The sequence below is a fragment of the Nothobranchius furzeri genome, chromosome 18, assembly GCF_043380555.1.
Source record: "Nothobranchius furzeri strain GRZ-AD chromosome 18, NfurGRZ-RIMD1, whole genome shotgun sequence".
In the NCBI taxonomy this organism is placed as follows: domain Eukaryota; kingdom Metazoa; phylum Chordata; class Actinopteri; order Cyprinodontiformes; family Nothobranchiidae; genus Nothobranchius; species Nothobranchius furzeri.
This window is the reverse complement of record NC_091758.1, coordinates 32,954,237-32,977,330: the sequence shown is the minus strand read 5'-3', so window position 1 is coordinate 32,977,330 and position 23,094 is coordinate 32,954,237. Positions and strand designations below refer to the sequence as shown.

The 23,094-nt window shown below is 40.2% G+C and overlaps 3 protein-coding genes across 6 annotated transcripts in view; all 3 read right to left on the bottom strand.

Annotated features, from left to right (window-relative positions):
• Positions 1–118: 118 nt before the first annotated feature.
• On the bottom strand, positions 119–8,378 carry lin52 (lin-52 DREAM MuvB core complex component). Of its 3 annotated transcripts, XM_054741570.2 has the most exons (7): positions 8,277–8,378; positions 6,960–7,034; positions 6,847–6,884; positions 6,686–6,752; positions 6,420–6,503; positions 1,800–1,878; positions 119–463 (listed from the first exon to the last, which is right to left on the bottom strand). In XM_054741570.2, the coding sequence occupies exons 1-7, from the start codon at positions 8,293–8,295 to the stop codon at positions 460–462; spliced, it is 366 nt and encodes a 121-aa protein (XP_054597545.2). In that variant the 5' UTR covers positions 8,296–8,378; the 3' UTR covers positions 119–459. The 3 variants fall into 3 exon arrangements, with proteins under 3 accessions (XP_054597545.2, XP_015825705.1, XP_070403327.1); XM_015970219.3 differs by lacking the exon at positions 1,800–1,878 and having other exon boundaries at positions 8,277–8,374; XM_070547226.1 differs by lacking the exons at positions 119–463; positions 1,800–1,878 and adding an exon at positions 1,889–5,014 and having other exon boundaries at positions 8,277–8,377.
• Positions 8,379–10,660: 2,282 nt separating this feature from the next.
• pomt2 (protein-O-mannosyltransferase 2) lies at positions 10,661–15,709 on the bottom strand. Its single transcript, XM_015970215.3, has 21 exons — positions 15,199–15,709; positions 15,043–15,127; positions 14,872–14,976; positions 14,675–14,783; positions 14,139–14,247; positions 13,682–13,841; positions 13,492–13,598; positions 13,336–13,418; positions 13,142–13,251; positions 12,986–13,052; positions 12,815–12,875; positions 12,663–12,741; positions 12,405–12,556; positions 12,233–12,324; positions 12,078–12,154; positions 11,931–12,002; positions 11,784–11,843; positions 11,597–11,702; positions 11,381–11,521; positions 11,202–11,313; positions 10,661–11,090 (listed from the first exon to the last, which is right to left on the bottom strand). Exons 1-21 carry the CDS (start codon positions 15,486–15,488, stop codon positions 10,985–10,987), a joined length of 2,283 nt encoding a protein of 760 aa, XP_015825701.3. The 5' UTR covers positions 15,489–15,709; the 3' UTR covers positions 10,661–10,984.
• Positions 15,710–18,014: 2,305 nt separating this feature from the next.
• LOC107392044 (latent-transforming growth factor beta-binding protein 2) overlaps positions 18,015–23,094 on the bottom strand; it is an 87,003-nt gene continuing 81,923 nt past the window's right edge. For both annotated transcript variants that reach the window (XM_015969616.3, XM_054741567.2), the window contains exons 36-41: positions 22,618–22,746; positions 22,184–22,324; positions 21,805–21,969; positions 21,437–21,709; positions 21,009–21,158; positions 18,015–18,377 (exon numbers count right to left, since the gene is read on the bottom strand). In XM_015969616.3, coding sequence (XP_015825102.3) covers positions 18,202–18,377; positions 21,009–21,158; positions 21,437–21,709; positions 21,805–21,969; positions 22,184–22,324; positions 22,618–22,746 — 1,034 coding nt within the window. In that variant the 3' untranslated portion in view covers positions 18,015–18,201. The remainder of the gene's footprint in view (positions 18,378–21,008; positions 21,159–21,436; positions 21,710–21,804; positions 21,970–22,183; positions 22,325–22,617; positions 22,747–23,094) is intronic.

The following is a 23,094-nucleotide window of genomic DNA, read 5'->3' as shown; positions in this document are numbered from 1 at the left end:
GGAGGGCTCTCTCACGTCAGAGCTGAGAACGGCGAATGGCGGAAGCATGAAGTTATTGCCCTAATTAATATCACAAAAACCTAGCGTCTTTGTTATAAAGTAATTAATTAAAAAACTATTATTTTCAGTTAAAACTTTAATATACAATTTTACTAGTTGCAAAAAAATTACATTAATCTAAAAAAGGGAAATTAGGATACTTTAACATTTGCTTGAAGGTCTAGAACTACTAGAATTAAAGAGAATTCCAGTAAAAAAGCACAAAAAATATGAATAAAAGTAATGGAGGCCAACAGGAGGATTTAAAAAGCATATCTGGTGAGATAATCAGTCTTTAAAATCTGTAACGGTGTAAACGTGTTAATAAGAGTCCATCCAAAGGTCCGACCACTCCAACAAAGCATTCATCACTTCTTTGGCCTTTCCAGTATGTTCAGGAACTTCCCCCTGGTCATTTCTCTAGCTGGATAAAAGACAAAGAAGTCACATTTTAAGCACAATTCTTTCAGATTTTCACATCTTTACCAACTTCTAACAACCTTGATGCACATAATCAGTCCAACACGACATCCGCCTGCAGCTCCAACATCAAAACAGGCTGTTCAGTCATTCAGTGCATGTATTTAATATCTGCAGCGTCACACGGGAATGCAATTTAAACAAACATCTGTTCGTTCAGTACATGGAAAGCATAAAACGGAGATGAAGTTAGCTACCAACGAATCTTGTGAATGCATGAATGCAGTTTAGTGAGAGACTAAAATTCATGCAAGCAGCTGAGATCAAAGAAGAGAAGATGCTTTTTGTGTGTGTTTATGGGATATGGCTCCTGCAGGAAAATAAATAAACTCATATTCACTAAACTAAAAGTAAGGACTTGTAGCCATTCAACTAAAATATTCAATAAACTATGATTAAAAGATAAGAAATTTTCATTCCACCTGTAGGACTTGTGACGGGATCTCTGGGTTTGGACGCCGAGCTGCTCAAGACGGTTAATGAAAAAGACGAAGCTTTTAGTAATTTCGATGAGCCGGTCAAGGTGGAATGATAATGGTGCATCTGGGCGTGGGGGCTACGTCACCTTGAAGTGTCCATCATAAGGTTAAAGATGATGCTAATTGGATTGGGATGGATTCATTTTGCACTTTGCTGTCTCTTCAAATCACCCTAAACAAAGTCGTCAAGCCAACTCCTGGACACCAAGGGGTGGTTTAGATTAAAATTAAGCTATTAAAATTAGGCGAGGGAAAGCAATTACACAGGGGTGACCTTAAAACTGTCAGTGTGATGGTGTCACCTGGCTTTTTAAGAGCAGTTACACCAGAAATGGTAAACAGCAGCAGACCGTATAATTTTGATTTTTAAGGTGTCTTGACATCCTTTTTGTTTGTGATTTTTGCAAATCAGGATCGGCTCCAAGTGTGAAACAAACCAAGGATGGCTGTGCCACTTCCTGTCTCGTCATGGATGATTTAGTTCAGCCTCTCATAGTCAGACTGAAAGTCACATAACTAACATAACATCCAACGGTGGGGCGATATGGAAAAGAATTCCCATCACGATGTCAATTTCACATCAGTCTATATCCATATATATCACAACATTCAAAGAAATTATATTTTTGTCAATCTGTAATGATCTCTGGTAAATCTGAGTGAGATCTGAAGATACCAGAAGGTTATTTTTGATTTTGAAGATTTGTTTTAAAAAGCTGAACCCTGGTCCTCAGGGCCCACTGTCCTGCATGTTTTCCATGTTTCCCTGTTAAACACCAGTGCTTCCCTGTTGCCACACACCTGACTTGAATGACTGAGTGATTAACAGGTATCTGCAGCACCTGATGTCCTCCTGATGAGCCGATGAAATTGAGGAGTGCTGAAGCAGAAACATGGAAAACACGCAGGTCAGTGTGCCCTGAGGACCAGGGTTGGGAAGCACCTTACCAAAACACGTCTAAACTAAAACTAAAACATTCTTGCATCTATGAAAAAATAAGTCTGCTCAGTTATTTAGTGCTTGTGAAAACATTTCTGACGCTGAACTCTTTAAAGTGATGATGTCTATTTTCCCTGGCAACAGGGGGCAGTACATACCTAAATCACTGCATGCAAGCTGTGTTTTTGTGTTGGAGTAAGACCTTATCAACGGATGCCCATTAGGGTCAAAAATCAACATTTGACTCCCTTTCATCTCTGGCAACGAGTGAATGAGTAAATGTCTAAAACAACAACATAAGGTTTTGTAACAAATCAGTGAATGCATGTTGTCCTCATGGGCACCCGTAGAAGGAAACATGGCGTTGCTCATAAAACTAATTATTAAAATACACCGCAAATGACGTTCATTTTAAGGCTTACATAAAAAAAACAAGGAAATAAAACTGAAAATTAGACTGCCATGCATCAGCACGCCAACACACACACACACACACACACACACACACACACACACACACACGCTTTGTCATACACTCAGAGAGATCAATACTGATTAGAGGGACTTAGAGATTTGTTTAGTTGATTAGAAAGGTCAATTACTAATTTTGCACTAAGTTAATCAGCATCTCGTTACGACTGCCATCCATACTAAATGACACTTTATGGATTCTGCAGACCATCGCCTTGCCCTGTTGATTTGTTGCCATCTAATTATCATTTGGCTCTAACTGGTCCTCACATCCTAAAACAGTACTGGGAACAACAAAAACACCTTTCCACTTTTAACCACAGAATAATATATCTGGATTTTAGGCCTCGTTTGCTACTGAGCAACAATAGAGATTAACCCACATTTTCAACAGCTGAGATGTGCCAGGCGGCTTTTCCAAATGTTGCCTACTTGCCTAATCTGCACAGAAGCCGCTTGTTGCAGCCCAAATGTTGCTGCAATGTTATGCTTCACAGCGGTAAATCATTTTAATTTGGCAAATCTCAGGTGACTGAAATGCAAATGCAGAGGAAGCATGGTGCTGTAACATCTTCCTTCCCTCTCCTTTGAAGGCAAGTGATCCGGGTGTCACTCTTAGAGTCCCCGCCACTGCTCCCCTGTGGATAAAACGAGAGTAATCATCACTCCCACACCCTCCCCTTGCCAAATGGCACGCTCCCGGTGAGCTGCTGGACCCCTCCTGTTAGACAGATGACCAGCCGGGTTAACTGGAGTCCTGGACCGGCACTGACTGCTCCAATTCACTTTCATTAAGAGTTAAGAGGACATATCTGATCCCCACTGCTCATGTCTGTGTGCTGCTCAGCTGTTATGGGATGTAAGCTTTATTTAATGGATTTAACATCCACTTTCACTGCGCTCCTCCCCGGGGAGAGGACACACTGAGGAGGTGACACACACAAACATTCAAGCACGGAAACACTTGAAGGCACACACATTCATCCGACGCGCCTGCTCCAACACCCCCCGCCCTGCAACGCGTACACCTGACGCTCATGTTTGTGTTCAAAATTCAATTACCCACTTATTGATACTTCACGGGGATATTTAAGATGCAGACACGAGCTATGATTTCCCAGGGGAGCCACTGGTTCCTCTTTATGTCCCAACCGAGAAGGCCCACACCTCCTCCTCCTCTTCCAATGAATTTTCGCCTGGCTGACACACACACACACACACTCACTCACACACCAAAACAAACACATTCGCAACTCCCAACCCCTGCCCCAGCCTATGCCTGTTCAAGAGGTGTCCTTATTAATAGGCAATCAGTCAAAAATCATTCATTAAAAAGCCTAAAAGGTTTTACACCCGCACCATGATTAGCTGGGAAAGAAAATCCAATGAATTCCTAATGCCTTTATGGAAATGAGATGTCATTTCCGATCTGCTCAGGGAGGCGGCGGGCAGGCAGGACTGAGGAGCCGAGAGAGAGAGAGAGCGAGGGAGAGAGAGAGAGAGAGAGAGAGAGAGAGAGAGAGAGAGAGCAGAGCAGATCATGCCTCAGACATGAACACCTTCTATCAAAAACAGCTGAAACCACGACGCCACTAAACACACATGGAACTTTTTACATGAATAGGATGATTTCGTAACAACTAGGATAATAAAAGTAACAGATCCAGACACTTTATGTCATCCCACACAAACTCCGAGGCCGAGGAGACACGAGGGAGATGTGAAAAAGCGAGCAGAGTGAAATAGTAGAGGTGAGCGTCGGTGAGGAGGCACACCCTGTTCCTCATTCAGCGGCTGTCAGCTCAGGCACTTCATAACAGCCGGCCGGCAGTCAGCCCGCCCTGATGGATTGATGGAGGCACATTAGCACGAACGGCGCCCGGTGAATGCAATCATATTCAGCAGCGGCACGCTTCTAATAGGCTGGAGATTGATCCTGAGGGTGAGGAGGAGGTGAGGGTGGACGTGGACCCATTAGGAGCTGTCAGGCCTGGGTGCCCTTCAGTCTCACCTTCACACAGGCAGATGCAACAGGGGTCACACCGGGTCACAGCTGGGTGGTTTTATGACAGAGGAGAGGTGATCTAAAGCAAAAGCAGCCACAACAGGTGGTTCTAGAACAAGCACAGGCGTTTTTCTTTTACTGATCTTCTCTTAGTGAACACAAGATCACTAAGAACCATGCGAGGTGTTCAAAGTGTAAGAAAGGAAGTATTATTTCAAACATCTGATGCCGTCACTTTGCTTCATGTCTGTTATTTTTGCACCCAGAACACCCACGGCTAAGCAGCTTAACTTTACATTTGTTTGACTTCTTTAAACGTTCAGTAGCCAGTTCCTATTGGTTCAGGCATCCCAGTGTCTCCCATGAAGAAGCGCAACCGGGGAAGTTAAATGATCAGTAGCCCAAAGCCCACTGGCTCCAGCAGCCGTCCCAGTACAGCCCAGGCCCTCCAGAACATCCCACAAGAACACTCAGCTTTCAATTACCTCCAATAGCAGCACTTATCAGACTCCATCGCTGTCCCCAGAGATTTGGGGCTTGATGCCCACACTCACATCCACGACTGGGGCATTCATCATGGGGCGGGGTAACAGCTGGGGCCTGAAGAGGAGGCACGCGTCAAACCCCTGTGGGACTAACTGGGCCGGCGTCACACCGCCACTCTTTAGGAGTGATGGAGGAACGGCCGTGTGCTGCATCCTCCCTTCACAGCTTTAATAACACGTCATACAGATGTACACAAGCAAAGGCAGGAATCTTAATGATTTCTGCTTAGAGCTATTTTCTCACAGCAGAGTGGCGGCGGAGTTTCCACTGCTTGATTGTGTCGCGCCCATTAACCAGCTCGCTCTTTTAATGATCCACATGTTATGGGGGAGGGGCAGTAAATCCTGTCCTCTGCGGGGCGTGTTTACGGGCAGTGAAGAGCGCACAAACATGATGAAAAAGTAGCTGAGATTTACCGGCCTCCCCTGACAGCCAGGAAAAGAAGAAAATTAAACCAGAGAGCATTAAACAGGCAGCGATTACAGGCCTGCTCTGACACCAATAATAACCATCATTGTGTCCCGTCATCCCCGAGTACATGACATGACTGCAGAGGCTGCGGCCCTGCACCTATGACAGCTAGCGTCTTCATACCAGAGCCACTACACACTTCCTCTGCTGGAGGCAAGGCAAACAAATCATTTCTAAAATTAATTATTTCACAAAATGAATCAATCTGATTTCTGCAACATTAAAATATTGATTTGCTTTACCACCAAATGTAGATCACTCTGGGGTGATTTTTTTATTATAGATGAACATTTTCTTGTTAAAGTGGCATTAAAGTTTTATTAAACCTTCTACAAACTATTTATTATCATTAAAGAACCGACATCATGGCTGCCATCTACCCTGCTGTTTAAACTCACATTATTTTACACAATTTGCTACCATTTCAGTTTATTTACACATGTCGCTGAAGAGGAGGTGTACAACGATTCTCTTACGCTAGAAACATTAAAAACATTTTTATCTTCTTTTAGGATAATATCAGCACTTAGCTACATCTCTCTAATCCACACTCCAGAAGGATTATTACAATGGAGGCGGGAGGGAATGGATTAAAACAAGAGCTTGTGCATCCATCATATTCTTGAGCATTTGCTTGTGTGAGCTCTTGGTGGCATGCACTCATTTCTTACTTGTTTACATTTAACAAGACTGACCTAAATCCTTGTTTTAAAGATCTTACGGCCAACCTGTTTTATGCAGACTCTAAATTACAATTGCACTTTCAATAACATCTACTCTGATTTTGAATAATAAATAACATCCATGTGATTTTAGCCTATTTTGAACAAACAAAAAGTAAATCTGATTCTGCAACTAAACGTAGTAGTGGAAAGGCTACTAGCACCACCTGGTGGTGATAGACGTAAACAGCTGATTGGGAAAACTAAAAACTACACGAACACATCACAGCCTATGTTTTCATGTTGTTTGTGTGTTTTGTACTTACACTCCTCTAAACCCAGCTGGTAAGCCAGGTTCTGAAGTCCTTTGACCTTCTCCATCAGGTTAGCTGTTGTCAGACTACCCAGCTCTGCAGAGTGATTACAAGGCAAAGATTTTAAGCTCCAGTTTGATCAACTCAGTTTCTCCTTGACAAGATTATATATTTATGGAAACACTAACCAGTACAACAGTTTTAACATGAAACGCTGCAGGCACAGAGAAAATCTTTCTAATTAAACATATATTAAAAAAAAAAACAATTGTACCAACCTTTTAACATCTCGATGTCCTCGCTTTCCAATTCAGCCATCCACTTAGGGGGTGAGCTTGTAATGGGCTGTAATAAAAATAAATGATATTATACGGCAATGCCAAATCTAAATGATTATTTAATGTATTAATCTCAGTTAATGACAAAAAACGTATCTTACGTTTTTATAGGATGCAGCAAATTCTGCAACTCCGGGTACTGTGTGAGAAATGACAGGACAGATAAGGTTAAACTGTGGGACCATAAAGAAGCACAGAGGAGATGAAAACTTACACTGCTCAGGCCACAGGTCTGGTGACGCTCTGTCCAGCTTTTCTAAACTAAGCAAAGAGCTTTCAAAATCATCACCTGGCAAAGAAAAGGAAGTAAAATTATGTTCAGAATTCAGGCAGAAATTTCAGAGCTTTAGAACAAAATGTGATCTTCTTGATGTAAATACAAGTAAAATGTGTGACTTATGGACCATTCCCATCTGTACCGGGTCGGCCCGGGCCGGGTAGCCCCAGTCGGCCCCATCCTGGCCCGGTTGATTCCACACATCCTTGTCTTACGCCCATGTGGGCTGATTCTACCCACCAATCAGAGGCTTGCTCTAATGGAAGGTGTGAATTTGCTGTCAGCAGTGGGTGTGTTGGCCCTGGTCGGCCTGAAGCAGACCCCCTCGAGAAGAGGGCTGAGAATGAGCCTTGGTTGGTCCGGAAAAATACCAGGCCACCCAGATATGTAAACAACCAACGCTACCCGGCCCGGACCGACCCGGTACAGATGGGAATGGCCCATATGACTACAGCCAAACAAATGTCAAAATGTAACCACAACAGTTAATACAATATGTTGGCTGTATTAAAACAAAATATGTGTACAAGATAAATACTGATTAATCAGCTGTTCTTAAAAAAATTACTAATATTTGGGAGGTTTAGTTTATTTATCATACCTTTCATTTTTAAATGTTGCTTGATTCAAGTCCCTATACAACCATTTCTGCTAGGCTGTGACAACAACTGTGTGCTGATTATTCAAAAACTATTCTTAAAACCAATATTTAGTGTAACAATTTGTGTTAGCATTATGCTTCCTAATACATGACCCTACATAGTGTGTGTGTGTGTACATATATATATATATATATATATATATATATATATATATATATATATATATATATATATATATATATATATATATATATATAACCTTTCAAAAACCTTTCAAAATATGTTGATGTGAAACAAATAATGCCTCAAAATGTTGGAAAAATGTCGTAAATATTAATTATTAGGCCAGTATTTAACAAAGAGGCAACTCAAAAGCTAGTAGTATTTAAAATATCAGGAGTTACGGAAGGTCTGCAGCCAGCTGTCTACTGTTCTTCCTTGAACGTTGGTGGACTAACAACACCGGGGCTAGTGGAGCCTTCAGTCAAACAAAACCACCTCCGAGAAGTCGGACTACAACGCTGATATGTGTAGTTCTGAATTCTGGGTGTTCAGCTACATCATCAATACATTCGTGGAATAATTTGTGTGATTTAAAGTGTTAAATTTTACATTTTTTAACAGCGTATCTGTGTAAGGAATTAAAATTTACCTCCATTCGGAGACGCCATCTTCACAATAATCACGTGACCCGTGACAACGAATAGGAGTCAATGTTGACAAAGCCTTGTAAATTCACAAACACACCACAAGAGGTCACTCTTACACACCAAAGCCGTGTTCCTGGGGGTAAAATGAATAAACTAATAATTTTATAATAAGTGTCAGGGGCGATCCTAGCATCAGAGGTTTAGGGGTGCTAAGCACACAGCGAGTTCCATGGCCAGGCAAGATACATTTCAACATTTTGTACAATTTTACACAATTTCATTCCAACATTTGTGAAAGAAAAGAAAATCGGTGTTTTTACAAATAGATCTGTGGTTTTACATATCACAATCTATGTTGAACAGATTTTGCTATCTGTGTACAACAATTTGGTCCAAGTTCGAAGAGTCTGGGTCAGTGGTTCCCAACCCTTTTTCTTTGATGACCCAATACAGGATCTATTTTATGGTTTTTGGTGCAATATTTTCTAACAGTGAGTGAAAGTCCGTTTTATTTATTTCTTTTTTTTGTTTGTTTGTTTTATTCATTTATTTAGAAGTTCGATTCTGAACATTCTAATGTTAACAAGAGTTTTATTTGCTGCATTTTAAAGGGTGTACTTGCATTATTATGATATATTAAAATTATATAAGTGATTATTTTGGTCTCGATAATGTCAACAATAATATTGTTTATTGGCAATAATTTGTTGGACAATATATTGTCCTGCAAAATCTGTTATCGTCCCAGGCCTAGTTCACTTGTACAAACTACTTAAAAATTAAAAATCAGCAAATCTATTTTATTTTTCTGTGTACAACAAAATTTTAGCTATTAGCTATAGCTGGGGCTATTAGCAGTTAAAACAGAGATGGATTTTTTTTAAGCTTTATTAAAATAAGAGGCTAAATATTCTCTTCAGAATGTCTAAAAGGAACGTGCAGTACCAGATTTCAGTTGGAAATTAGAGTGTCGTTCTATTTATTGCCAGCGGAGCTAGCAACTATATGTGATTGAATTTTTGAAAAATCTAAAGAGGCTAAATATTCCCTTCTAAATGGATTTAAAAATCGGATGTGCAGTATCAAATTTCAGACACTAGAGGGCAGCAAATACTCCCTTCTTGTCTGCATGCAGTTGGAAACCTGTGTTGTTCTGTTATTTGCCAGCAGAGGGCGCACATTCTCCATTCTTTCAACGAAACAAGTGTTTTAAAAAATAGAGCAAGAGTTTCTACTAAGTCCGTCTTGTAAAAATCTATTTAGACAAAGAACAAAAAGAACCCATATTCAATTTGGTTACTTGTTTCTTAACTTATAAACTTTCTAAATAAATTATATCACTTAAAAGTAATGCAGGTTTTAAATTAGTGTTAACAGCATAGTCAAAATAATGTGAAAGCCAGACGTTTTCACTTAAACCTATTAAAACTCAACAAATCTATTTATTTTCTGTGTTCAACTGAAACTTTGTCAACGAACTACAGCTGGAGATATTAGCAGCTAGCAACTAAACATTACAATTTCTTTTAAAGCTTTATTAAGATAAAGAGGCTAATAATATTCTCTTCTAAACGGCTAAAACGTGATGGCGCAGTACCAGATTTCAGACACTGGAGGGCAGCAACTCCAATCTTTCCTTCTGTCTTTTGGAAATCAGACTGTTGTTCTATTATTTGTCAGCCGGGGGCGCTAATTCCCCCATTCGTTCAAGGCAACAAGACAGGTTGAAAAAAATAACGTAGGGCAAGTGTTTCTTAGTAAGTCTTGTAAAATTCTATTTAGACAAAGAACACAGTTTAAAAGAACTACAATGCTATTAGGATACTGGTTATTTTACCCCCCCCCCCCCCCCCAAAAAAAATAAAGATAGTAAAAATAAATTTATTAATCTGAAAATGTATGGGTCCTGGGATTCCATTTAACATTACTTCAAGAACCCCAAAAGACAGCTAGAAACACCTTTGATAATTGTCTGTAGTTTAAAGGTTATCTGCATTATGACACAATTAATTCATCAGCTGACATAATTGTCAATGTAGTTCTGAAAGACTTGACTACTTGGATTAAAAAATGACTTGCATTTTTTAAATCAACATATTATTCGCCCTGATGTTTTATACAAACCAAAGAAAGCACAAAATAATACCTGTTTAAAAATAAGTCCCAGAGTTGTTGCACACACTGGTGTGGTGTGAAAACTGTCCCCCATGTTCGACCGATCCCCGTGGGGAGCGATGAGCAGCAGACACAGCTCGGGACTATTTGGTGGTTTAACCTCCCAATCCAACCCTTAAAGCGGAGTGTTAAGCAGGGAGGCGCTGGTGTTTAATGTTCAGGCATAAATGTAAACACTGAGTGCTACTCGTCAAAACTAACACCAAGATCATTCACAGAAAATAAGTCTTTAATTACATGAATGATTCCTAAATTCATTCTTACAAATACATTCTCACTCTAAAAAAAAACAGATGTTGTTCAGTGACTTAAGGCATCTTGTCAGATATTTATTCTCTTTTTTATTATCATACTCCACAATTTACCTTTTGATGGTTCACAGTAGTCTTTTAAAGCATGCTTCATTATGCAATGCTGTGACACAAATACTTAAAATGTAGACAGTACCTTTACAAAACTATACCACCGTTAACATTCAAAATCTAAAAACTGCTGAAAATGAGTAAACAACTCAACATCGGAGTCATGATCATGATCAGAACTCCCAGGAGTCCATCCACTTTAGGCCAGACATGGCGCCGCCCGCCTCATGCGCTAGAGGACCAGTCATGCCATAGGAGAGCGGATGGAACAGGTAGAAGCTGATTGAATGGATAACAAAACATCACTGGATTTATGTAGTAAAAAATGCAGCAAGAACTAAATAAACAGCAGTAAGAGCTCGATACGACAAACAAGCCACCCCGTCTCACCTGTAGAGAAGACTAAACAGGAGCACCATCAGCGCGCCTCGCTGCAGCCAGTCAGAATAAGGAGGTCGAAGCAGCAGATCGGCACTTCTTAAAAAGATGTCTACTGTAACTCCTGTAAAAAGGTGCTTTAATGAAATCACCCATAATAATGAAAAGACGCCAAATGCTTTTAGTGCTACCTGTCAACATGCTGCTGAAGAGCATTGCAGGGAAGTAGTGGTGATAGTAGAGGACTCGGCTCATAGTGAAGAAGGGGACGTAGTGCAGCAGCCAGCCCAGGAGCAGGAGACCCCCTCCCCTCGTGAGCACACATGAAAGCTCTGAAACACACAAAACTGTCTAATGAGACAACGTTCACTCTATGTTTCACCCTGCTGCAGCCATGATCGTCATACCGATCCTTTTTTGTCCCAGAGGCAACCCCCTTTGAATGGCTGTAGACGCCACCGCCACCATGGTGAGATACAGCCCTAAACTGGCCAGATTTATCCACCAAACCACCTAAAACAGAGGATTACATCCTGATTTTTCAAAGAATGATGGCAAAAAAAAAAAAGGTGTAAAAATAAAATAGACGCTTACAGGGTTTCCCAGCAGGTAAACACGGTACTCTGTATCATTAACTCCTGAAAACCTCAGTCCCTTCACAAAAACACAATCAAAACTTGGAATTAACAGTTGGGATAAACTGGAATTAAATGTCATTGCACTGAAAATGACTTTATGTACCTGGTAGTTAACTGGCCAGTGCCACGGTTTAGAGTTCATTTCATTGTCTTTGGGTTTCAAACCACTATTACCCTAAAAAAGATGTTTTTATTGAAATGAACAAATCTCCACAATATTAATGAAGCAAAGGCAGACTCATTTTTTTACCTTTATCATTACTATATGTGACTCCAGCAGGACTTCTAGGAAACTGGGCTTCAGCACAGACAGACTGATGTTGGGCACTGACAGAAAAACACGTCAAATGTTTGAGATCAGCAAACAAAAACATTAACAAGCTTTGCTTTTATTTTAAACCATACATTTGGGATTAATATGATCCTCAATGTTCCACTGAGAGCTTGGAGTCTCCTTCAGGTATGGGCTGCAGGTTACTTCCACCTGCTCCCAGCCCCTGGACAGAAATAACACTCAGGTCAACCGTTCAAACGCAGAGGAATCGAATCGAACCGGAGCTGAGAAGAGGAAGTTTACCACTTTGGAAGGGTCTTCCCAGAGGAGAAGAGCACACAGCCGGTAGCTTTGTGCAGAAAACGAACTTTACTTCGCAGCACTTTCACCAGGTCACCTTTCCGACCTCCACACACCTCCACCTGCCACAGGTCGTTAGCGTCCCCTGTTCCATTCTTACAGAAGAAAACCCTTGTTTTTAATTTACTTTAGATCTGAGAACACACAAAGAACAAGCAGCCAAAGCTAACGCACACAGCTTTACATCCGAGGTCTACTCACAATTCCATAGCCTGTGACCTGGAAGTGTTTCTTGGTCAGAGGAGCCTGATGATGGTGACTGTGGAGGTTACGGGTTGTTCTGAAGGAAGGAAAATACATGTAACCAACTAGATGTGAGACTTTCGTCAGCGCTGTAGACGGACGATACTTACTCTTTGTGCTCCAGTCGGATGACGTCACCATGACGAACCAGATCAGGAGTCCCAGACTGAGCTTGGAAATGAGTGAGACAGACATCAGCAGAACTGTTAAAACCAACAAGCCTCCAGTCTTTAGGATCAACAGTGGGACCTAGAACAAACAGATCATGAGCATTTTCTTACAGTCATTATAATCCTGTTTGTGAACCAGCCACAAGTTGTTATAGTCCTTATGGAGGTAAGCCGTGACCTGTAAAGCACAGAGCAAATGTAAAGTTTACCTTTCTGAACATGTTTTAGGTATAATTATGTTTCGCTAAGTTACAGCAAAAGCCCGACCTGCTGCTGCTTCACTCCGACTCCTTCTGGATATAAATGCCAGTGGGAATGTAAATAACCTCCTGCTATACGGAGATTTTTCACTGTGACGACGGAACCGTACGCCAGGTCTGCATCAGAAACAGAGCAAGAAGACGTTGTGATGAAATCAGAAAATGCGCAGGTTATTTACGTACCACAGCTCTAGCACTCACACTCAGGCATGGACGCGTTGTGCAGGTTGTTTCCGATTAGACGAGACTGGAAGGCGGAGCTAAAAAAACCATCACCTGGTCCACTTGCAAGAGCAAAATCTCAATTACTCAAGCACATCATCCAGTGATAACGCATTCTTTAACAGTCACACTCACCTTTTGTTTAACACAGCAAAGTGAACCGCAAATATTGTAACATAAAGGATGAGAGGAAGCAGGATGAGTCCAACAACCCGGGCCAGGAAGTGCTTTGCAACATCCATCTGGGGACAGAAGAGTTGGTGGCGGTAAAGCTGACAGTTTAACCAATCAACTCACGCATGATCACAGAATTACTGCAGTTTACCAGGGAAAGATTCACATCTCCCAAAAGTCTCCAGAGGTCCCAGATTGTGTTTAGCCCAACCAGAAGGATGACAAACAGACCCACGAACTTCACCCCAAGAGCCCCAGCAAGACTAACCCCACACAGCAGGAGCCACAGCCACCAGGGGGCAGTAAAAGGTCTGAAAGCATGTAGAAAAAGGCCAACACTGGTATTCTGTCTGTGTTTCACATAAAGATTAAGTAATAAAATCACTGAAACGCATTAGGTAATCTGTTATGTGACTGTTTTTATGTACAAGACTTCAAAGCCCCTTTGGAAATATTAAAACTAATTAATGACTAACAGGTAAAAATGCTGAAAACACAATGCAAATATAAAAAAGTGAAGTCAAAACAGCAAAAGGTGAATCTGAAGTGTGTTTTAGTAAAATTTGTTTTGTATAATGAGTAAAAGTAATACTTAAGTGAAGTTCTACCTGCATCTCTGCTGGCTGAACTTCACCATGCTCAGCACAGCTGCCATGATGAAGAACATAAGTATGGGATCGAGTAGGATGTACTGAGAGATGGTGATGCAGCCAGTGTCTGTCAGGAAGAAATAAAATCATTGTATTACAATTTATAAATGTGTAAGCTAAATATTTGAATTATCTGAACGTTTTGTTCAAATTGTTCATTATTTCTGTGCGAGAAATGCACCAAAAGGCATAAATGGTAAACGCCCTGTATTTGTATAGTGCCTTCTTAGGGTTCTACAACCCCCAAGGCGCTTCACAACACAGTCATTCACCCATTCACACGCTGGTGGGGATGAGCTACGATGTAGCTACAGCTGCCCCGGGGCGCGCTGCAACCTTCCGATTACCGAACAACCCGCTCTCCCTCCTGAGCTACTGCTGTCCCTACAAAATACAAATGATTCTTTCCATGTTTGAGTGGATCTCAAAATTCAAAAAGAGTACAAAGATTATCACCTATTTAATATGTGTTATGCATTAAAAAAACTATTAACCAAATATTAGCAAGGTAGCAGTGATGAGAGCAGCATTGTGAGACTGAGACAGCTCCAGAACGATGTGGTAGGCAAAGACTGGGAGAAACGACCCCAGAACAGCACAAAACTGTACAAAAGAGAAGAAAGCATCAGTAGCTACTTAAATGCATCTCGTCTTTAAATCTATGAAATATAGTTTGTGAAAATCAACATACTCCTCTCATCCCCCAGTAAACGTGGTGCTCATATTTGTCTCCAGGTTTTAGGAAAGGAAAGGTGCCATCATAGCCAGTCATATAACCAGCAAGTCCAATCAGCATCTGCAACAAAACAACAGTTTAGCATCAATAGTAAGGCTCCATTAAACGGTGTTTTAGCCAGCTCACTTTTCCAAGAGGAGGATGCACATCAAAAAAGAGTGTTCTGTTGATGTAGTAGCTTCCCATTTTTCCAAAGTGAGTTTCATCCCAGCTGAAACACAAAAAAGTCATTATGGACAGACACTGATGAGATGCATGAACAAGGCAGGAATGGTTACTCACCACACATGAGAAGGCTCTGTTATTTTGTAGAGGCGAGTGGCGAAAGACAGCCCCACCACCAGCATCAGCACCACTTTTCTAGGGAAGCCACCACTTCCTCTGGTTGGAAATGGAGCAGTTGACCCGTTGGAGAACTGATTTTTATCTTTTGACAACGTTGTTTGACTCTTTTTGCCCTTTGACCCTGTAGATTGTTCGATTTGTTCTGATGATTGGTAGATTTTCCTGTTTCGAAGCGTGTAAGTGTCTCTTAATTTGATCCTCTGAGAAAGGCATTCTTCTTTTGCCATTACGAGATGCAATATTTAGATAATCAGACCTCCCCTCAATAAAATTAATCCTGATAGTTTTGTGGATTATATTCAATCATTTACTAACAACGAGAAGTTAATGATGTTGTGGTGCTGTGTTGCTAAAGCTAACATTGTGTAACAAAGATACTAAACAAATTAAACCAGGGTTCACTTCGTTTTCACAAGGTGTTAAAACAAATACTTGTTTCACCCCACAGACATACTTCTGACGTCGCAGAAATTTCAAAAATTATTCTTTCAAATGAAAGGGATTTGCTATGTTTCTATGTAAATATCCATTTGACCACTTCAACATTTTCGATGCTAGCTAGGGCTAATGGTCTCTAAAGGTTATAATGACCGTTAGTTTATCTACATGAAGTTCCTGTTAGTATTTAGCAGCTCAGTACCGCAAAATAACTTGTATTTCTTCTGTATAGATCGCGTTGTCTTCTGGGAAATGTATTTTAATTTCAAACAAGCGGAGAACACGATGTGGGCGCGATGTCGCGAGATGGATAAAAACTGTTCCCTCAGGGACGCCATAATCCAGTACGGAAACTCCAAAGGGTCAATTTTAAAAATTTCCTGATCTTCTCCCCGGTTTAAAGCTCAAATCAGTTTTTTTATCTTTATTTTAAGGCATACTTAATTCTAACACACGTAGTTATCAGATAAGCGTTGTATAGTCATGTAAGGGATGGTTCTACACGAAAATAAGATAAAGTTAGAGAAAAGCAGAAATAGCGGTTCATGTTTGTGCTGTTGTGCAATTTGTCCACAAGGGGGCAATGTTTCATCAAAAACGAGTTGTATAGATCAAGTTCAGGTTTCTTAAAATTAGACATTAGAAACGTTTTTCTCTATTACTCTTAAACATATTTTTAGTAAGCCACGTTTACTTTACAAACGTTATCTCATCTTACTCCACTCTTAGCTTGCAACTAAGAAAATACTCCCTGAACATAAGCACAACTAAAATTCAGTGTTTTGTAAATGAAACAAAGAGTTTGTTTTTCATACTTTATTTTGACTACCGATTGAGGTAAGCAAACGTAACAAGCAGAACATTGAACACAACTTTTCAACTTAACATTTGTCCCAAAACCTTTTAATGCTTGAAATGCTTTAAATACTTCAGCTCCAGACTTCCGGTCTGGATCATCTGGCAATTATTTGCTCAACACATTTGTGAATTAAAATAAAACTGTAGGATCATAGACTGAAAATGCCAGTTTTTGAAAAATGATCAACTATTACACCCAAAAGTTTAGATACTGCAGATATTTGTGCTGAATATGAAAGACAGATAGGTATGATACAAAATAAAACTGCTAATACTGTTTATGATACATAAATTACATAAAAATCCAAATATTTTTTAAAAAATTATGCTCTTACTGACATTTCTGCTGTAATGTGATGCACAAAAATTCAAAAGTGTTTGTTTTTGTAGAACAGTGCTACCACTTGCATAAAAAATTATAATTCATTGTCTGCTCCACAGGGCAGGGTACATACATTTCCTATTGTACGGTGTCAGCCACTCTTCTCATACAGAAAAATAGAGGCTTTAAAAATATTTTTACAGACATACATAAATCTACAATGCTAAAATGCTGGAGTTTTTGTCTTACATTTAAGGCATTGTCAAATATGAGTAATTTGTTGTGCTATATGCATTAAAAGAATATGTGACAAAAACAACAGAAGGTACTAAAACTGTACAAAAGATATCACACTTGTCTGACGAGGCCTCAAATGCACAGGGATGCACAAATGAGAGAGGCCTAATTTCTCTGGACATATTTATGTCCTTTTTACTTTTAGAAATTAGGTTAGAAAATGTAAACTGGAGTTTATAAAATAGTTCAATTTTATCTTAAAGAGACAAACCGATGTTAGTATTTTAATGTGTGAAAAAGGCTTAAAACAACTAGCTATTGCACCATTTTCAGAGCAATGCACAGATCGTCATACATATCTACAGTCTTTAAGTCTGTGCAGTGCAGAAGCTTTTAATGCGAAAGCTCAGTTTGTTTCTTCCTGTTGCTTGGTCCAGAAATTCTTCAGCATCATCTTAAATCTTGAAGAGAGGCAGCCTTGGGATACATTTCGGTATTTATTGACCCAGTGTGACAACTGCTTCTGGTGAAATTCGTGCTTCAGAAAATAATCAAAACATTTAAAATCTCCTCACAGGGTCTCTGTAGTGGTGGCAAGTAAAACAAATGCAATCAAGTCCACCCTCTGAAATCTGTTGCTTTCTTAATTTACAGAGGCCCGTCATGCCAGTGAAATAAATAACACACAACAAATTGACAAGAGAAAATAATGTGGAAACTGTATAAGCATATCAATTTGCCAGGGGTCACTGATTATACACGATCAGTCCATAAAATCCCTTTAAGGCAAATGGATGTCTGGTGAAACCTGTATCCCATGTTATACATTCATTAAAAAAAGTTCCTCCTGAATGTGTGTGATGGGATTTGAGACTGTGTGTGTGCAGTGTTTAGCTTCGTGTGTGTGTGTGTGTGTGTGTGTGTGTGTGTGTGTGTGTGCATGTTAAGTAAAAGCTTGGACGAACAGTGTAACCATTGGAGGTTTAGTGCGAAACCCTTCGGTTAAAAAAAAAAAAAAAAAAAAAAAGATCATAGGGTGATCTTTAAAGGGGGCAGGAAAAGTTAGCCCCTTAACAGTCTCCGTCTCAGTTTTCGGTCTTCCTGAATTTGGAATCAGGGATTGCTGGGATGCATTTGTGCGGCTTAGCAGAGGCCACAAAACCTGGCAAACAGGTGCACTTGTAGGATCCCTCTGTGTTCATGCACTGGCCGTTCTGACACAACGGGATCTTGTCGTTGATGTCCTCACACTCGTTTATGTCTGCAGGAACAAGGAGAAATAGCATGTTAGCAAGCAGGCCAATTCAACTTGTGCCACTTCTGCTCCTGAGAAAACGAGCTAAAAGCATTCATATTCTAAAATCCTAAGTATGGCTTTGTTCTATTCTTTCCTTGCTCTCGCTGTGATTTATGCATTTTTATCACGCTAAATTAACTTGAAGCTAACTGGCAGCGGTGAGTTGCGTCCAAGCAGATGGCGAGCATTTGAGCGCCGCTGGCCTAAATGAAAACTTGGAAACAAACAACAAACCTAACTTCATTTAATGTTGGCAAATCTGGCCAATGGGTTTTAAAATGTGGAGCTTAGCATCCTGAAAAAGGTTATTTATTGACTGTGAAACTGAGGATAAAATATTTATTTTCAGTTTTTTAATTCATAATAAAAAGTTAATATGTTGCACAAATTTAATGTTTTTATTCAAATAATAAATCATAATTTTCTTAATTATTTCAGGCTTAGATTTTTAATATATTTATGGATTGTATTGCTAAAAGATTTCAGTCCAAGTTATGCAAATGAAACATTATGAATTCTTCCTTTAGGTAATAGTTCTATTCAAAATGTGTTTCTGAAATAATTTGCAATAAATCCCTCACACATAAAGCTATTTAAGTAGCTTTTAATTTTTTACATTTTCAGTACCTTCCAGAATGAGCCATTTCAGGGCTCTGTCACTTTAAGAAAACAAGCTGGAGCTGGCCACGCCCCCCCCACCCCCCGCTCAGGCTGCTATAAGCTGAGAAGCTCTGATTTCTAGGAGAGGCTCTGAGCAGAGCTCCTCCAGCAGCAGCTCTCTCTTGTACATAAGGTGGTTCTTTTCTAATTTCCCATTTTGTTTTTAAAATAAGTCCCCGTGTGTGATGTCACAAAAGGGACATTTTTGAAACTGCTTGTTTAAGGCGCATAATCCCTAAGACCAAACACTGGCAGAAAACAGATTTTTTAAAGTTTGGAGTGTTTATAGAGGCAGTAGAGACCCACATGGCAGCACAAAACGATGCAAAAAGTGAGTTATGCATAATCATGTCCTTTTTAAGATAATGTATCCTAAAATCTGCACTTCATAGAACTTCTGACTTTGCACACTGAGCAGTTTTTGCAAAGCAAAATAAAAAACAAATACAGACTCAAAAAAATACAGTCTGCTAAAGCTCTGTTTAAACTTCTAACAACAATTATTTGAGATTTTCTGATAGAGCAAAAAACACATTTCATGAAAGAAGTATTGTTATGCTTGGTTTATGCTTAACGCATTTACTTTCTGCTTGGTGATGCGGCTCGCGGATGGAACACGCTTCACAACTTGCAGCGTTTATGATTCATGCAGCTCGTCTCTGCGGTGAGCCAGTATTCTCCCAAACTGTAGGGGGCAGCATGGAGCTCTACGGCATGCATCCAACACTACACCTTAGAAGTAAAAATTACTGTTGTTTACAACTTGGCATTCCAGCATTTTTTAACAGTGTCCTCGTCTTTTCCGACAGTGCAAGCTATTTCTCCAAGAATTATTAACAACATTTTGATCACTGTGATCTTTGAGAGCTGAATCATACAAATGTCTGTATTTACGAGCTCTGCCATAACTAGTTCATGCCAGTCCGCCATGTTTTTCTGCATTCGACCGTCCGCGTGGTTAGAAAATTTCCTAGGTGCGCGGTGCGGAAAGTTTGGGCCGTGCGGAGGCGCGGTGGAGGGGCGTGGTTGTTAAAATTACGCACGTTTGCTGCACGGAGCTGTGCAAACCTTGCAGACACGTCAAGTATAAACCAACCTTTAGGCATATGCAGTGACATAATTAATAGAAGAGGAAGCTGATTAAATTTAGCAGTCCTATAATAAATAAACAAGGGTGTTTTAATGACTTCCACATATGTCATTTTTAGATAAAAGGCCTTCACTCAACCAATACGTTGCTTAGCATCTAATCTTGTATATTTATTTAATAAGCATGCCGTCATGTTGCGTGTCAGCTGAACTGAAATCCTGAAGCTCTAAACTTTTGAGAACGGTGATCAAATTAACGGTGCATTAGATTATGTTTCCCTTTGGCCTTCAACGCCTCCTTTTGTCAGATCAGGAGGTCTGATTTTCATTTCGGAGCGTTCATTCTCTCCGTGTTTATGTCATGTTCTGCAGGGGAAATACGAGTGGTGATATTTATGTGAAGAGGCATGGCACGAGCTCCCACATGTTTCCACAGTCTCTCCATGGGAAAAACGTCTGACCTTGAAAACGATAAGCTCAAATGCAGACAGAACACTGTAATTGTGTTTCACTTTCATATAAAAACAGACATGCATTTAAATGATATAATATCTCATATGATGCATGTGTGGCCAGAATTCAAGGCCTCCTTATTCTTGGCAGAGTGTGACTAGAGAATTTCACACCAAAGGGTAATGCATGGGTTGAAGGATGACACAGCTTTCATTAATTCCCATAAAACCTAACTTACTGCAAAGTTGTTAAACTCATAGCTTCTCCTTGAATTTGATTATATAAAATATAAATTTTATCGACATTTAAAGCCTGAATAAACATATTTATCACACGTTTTTGAGAAATTTACTCCTTGAAAGTCTGGGCGTCTGTGGTCTTTTGAGAACCCACCTATGCAGGCCATCTTGTCCAGGTCAAGTTCGTAACCGTCAAAGCAGTCACACGTGTATCCTTCTCGCACACGAACACAGCGTCCGTTTTCACATCCATTTAAGATCCCACATTCCTCCGCTTGGAGACCCTCAAAGCTATCGTAGCGCTCTGATTGGACACAGAAATACGCAAGAAACAGCAAGTTCATTTACATTCCTAACCTCTTTAAATTTTGCATGAACTTCAGATTTTGCTAAAGAGGGCAAAGAAAGAAGAGGAAAACCAAGAAATTTAGCAAAAGTTCTACAAAGGTTTAGACATTCTTAGATTGCTAAATGGCTAAGCAGAAGAGAATGGGGGCAGGCTACATAAAGTCTGAGACCAGGGGTAAATGTCTATGTTCCCGTCTCAATAAGGAAGCCCTTCGTTGACGTTTTTGTACGCACCAGCGTAGGGATCCACTGGCTGAGGTGCTGGAGGCACCACTGGCTGTGAGATGGGGACACGAAAGGGAGGCTGCTGAACGTTGTAGTCGCTATCCGTAAACAAAGGAACACTCTCAGGAACATCATATGTCCCTGCAGGGCCACCATAGTTATCCCAGTATGGTGGAAGGAACGACTCTGATGGATCTTCTGGTCCGTACTCGTACCCAATCCGCTCCCGGAGACTGTCTGTCCCGTCTGTTCGAGGCAGGTTGCACATGGCTGCGTAGTCAGCTGCACAATGACACAGGCAGGTTCATTCATTTTTACATTCTCAGATGTAAAACTTTAGACTCATCCATCTGTTTGCTGCGTTTCCTGCTTTTTACCAGAGTCTTTCCTGGGGCAGAATGCACACTGTCCACTCCAGGCGACGCCAGACAGACAGCAGCATTCAGTGTAAGTGGTTCTGCGCTCCTGGACCGGATCCGCACACATGTTGTCCCCCTCAAGTCGGCGCCAGCAAATATCCACGTGCACATCTTGATCTGGATCTGTAGTTTACGGGAGGATGAGCGAGTTTTTAACCAATACTGTAAAACTGACCAATTTATTTTCTTCTTTTTTTATGATGTAGCTTAAAAAAATGCAAAACACACATTTATATTTACTGTCTTCCAAAGCTAAAACAGCTTGTTGTGTCTGTAAAAATGGTTTGGTAAAAGCTTATAAGGAATGCACCGTCACACATGTATGTGCGTGTCAAACCTTCTGTGGTGTTGAGGCTAACGCAGCGCTGTCGTGAGCTGTCCAGCACCAGCGGAGGACTGCAGAAACAGTTGAAAGATCCGACTGTGTTCACACACGCTCCGTGCTCACAGGGATTTCTAAATTCACACTCATTGTAATCTAACATGAAAAAAAAACATCAAGAAAATAAGTACAAACCAGAAAACGTGTCTAAATTAAGAATTTCTTTATACAGCACTCATCACAGACAGAGAATCACAAAGTGCTTCACAGAATTAAAAAATATCATAATGGTCAAATTAACCCCTAACTGAAATTAAATAAAAAAGCACGGATTGTATGAAATAGATGTTTACTTTCTGGGTTCATCTGAAAGCAGGATTATGTTTTTGCTTTTATAATAATTTGTTTGTTAAAAGAAAGAAAAAGAAAAGGCTGCCGTCATTTCTTACCCACACACTCAAGCCGAATCTTGTCGTAGTAAAAGCCAGAGTGACAGAAGCAAAAGTACCCAGAGAAGAAATTTGAACACTGTCCATTCTTACAGATCTCAGATCCAAACATCTCACATTCATTTGCATCTGAAGGGAATGAAAGATTCACATTTTAATATCACACAGAGACGTCATTCTTTTTCTTAAAAAGTTTCAGTAAACAAAATATCACGTGAGCTTCAATCTTATGTCAACTAGTCCAAAGACCCGTGTTCATACAAGTAATCCAATTATTTCCTGAAGACTTTATATCTTTACCAGCCTCTGTGTTGGATCAAATTTACGACTGACACTTAAAAATGCAGCTCTGGATTGTGTCCTGCTTGGACAATAGACAGATAACCTAGTAAAACTCCATCTCTGTGTAATTTTTTGCTAGTTTTTTCTGACTTTTGCCTTAAGTTGCTCATTATAAACTACCCCACACACAGTAGT

Excerpts from the sequence above, each read along its gene's own strand:
- lin52 (XM_054741570.2), bottom strand. Across the intron at positions 6,885-6,959 it reads AGACCTGTGGCCTGAGCAGT|TACCCGGAGTTGCAGAATTT; the intron begins GTAAGTTTTCAT and ends TTTCTCACACAG. Across the intron at positions 6,504-6,685 it reads GGACATCGAGATGTTAAAAG|AGCTGGGTAGTCTGACAACA; the intron begins GTTGGTACAATT and ends ATCACTCTGCAG.
- pomt2 (XM_015970215.3), bottom strand. The coding sequence starts at position 15,488 with ATGGCAAAAGAAGAATGCCTTTCTCAGAGGATCAAATTAAGAGACACT. Across the intron at positions 13,599-13,681 it reads GAGATGTGAATCTTTCCCTG|ATGGATGTTGCAAAGCACTT; the intron begins GTAAACTGCAGT and ends TTCTGTCCCCAG. Across the intron at positions 11,314-11,380 it reads CTTCAGCAGCATGTTGACAG|GAGTTACAGTAGACATCTTT; the intron begins GTAGCACTAAAA and ends ACCTTTTTACAG.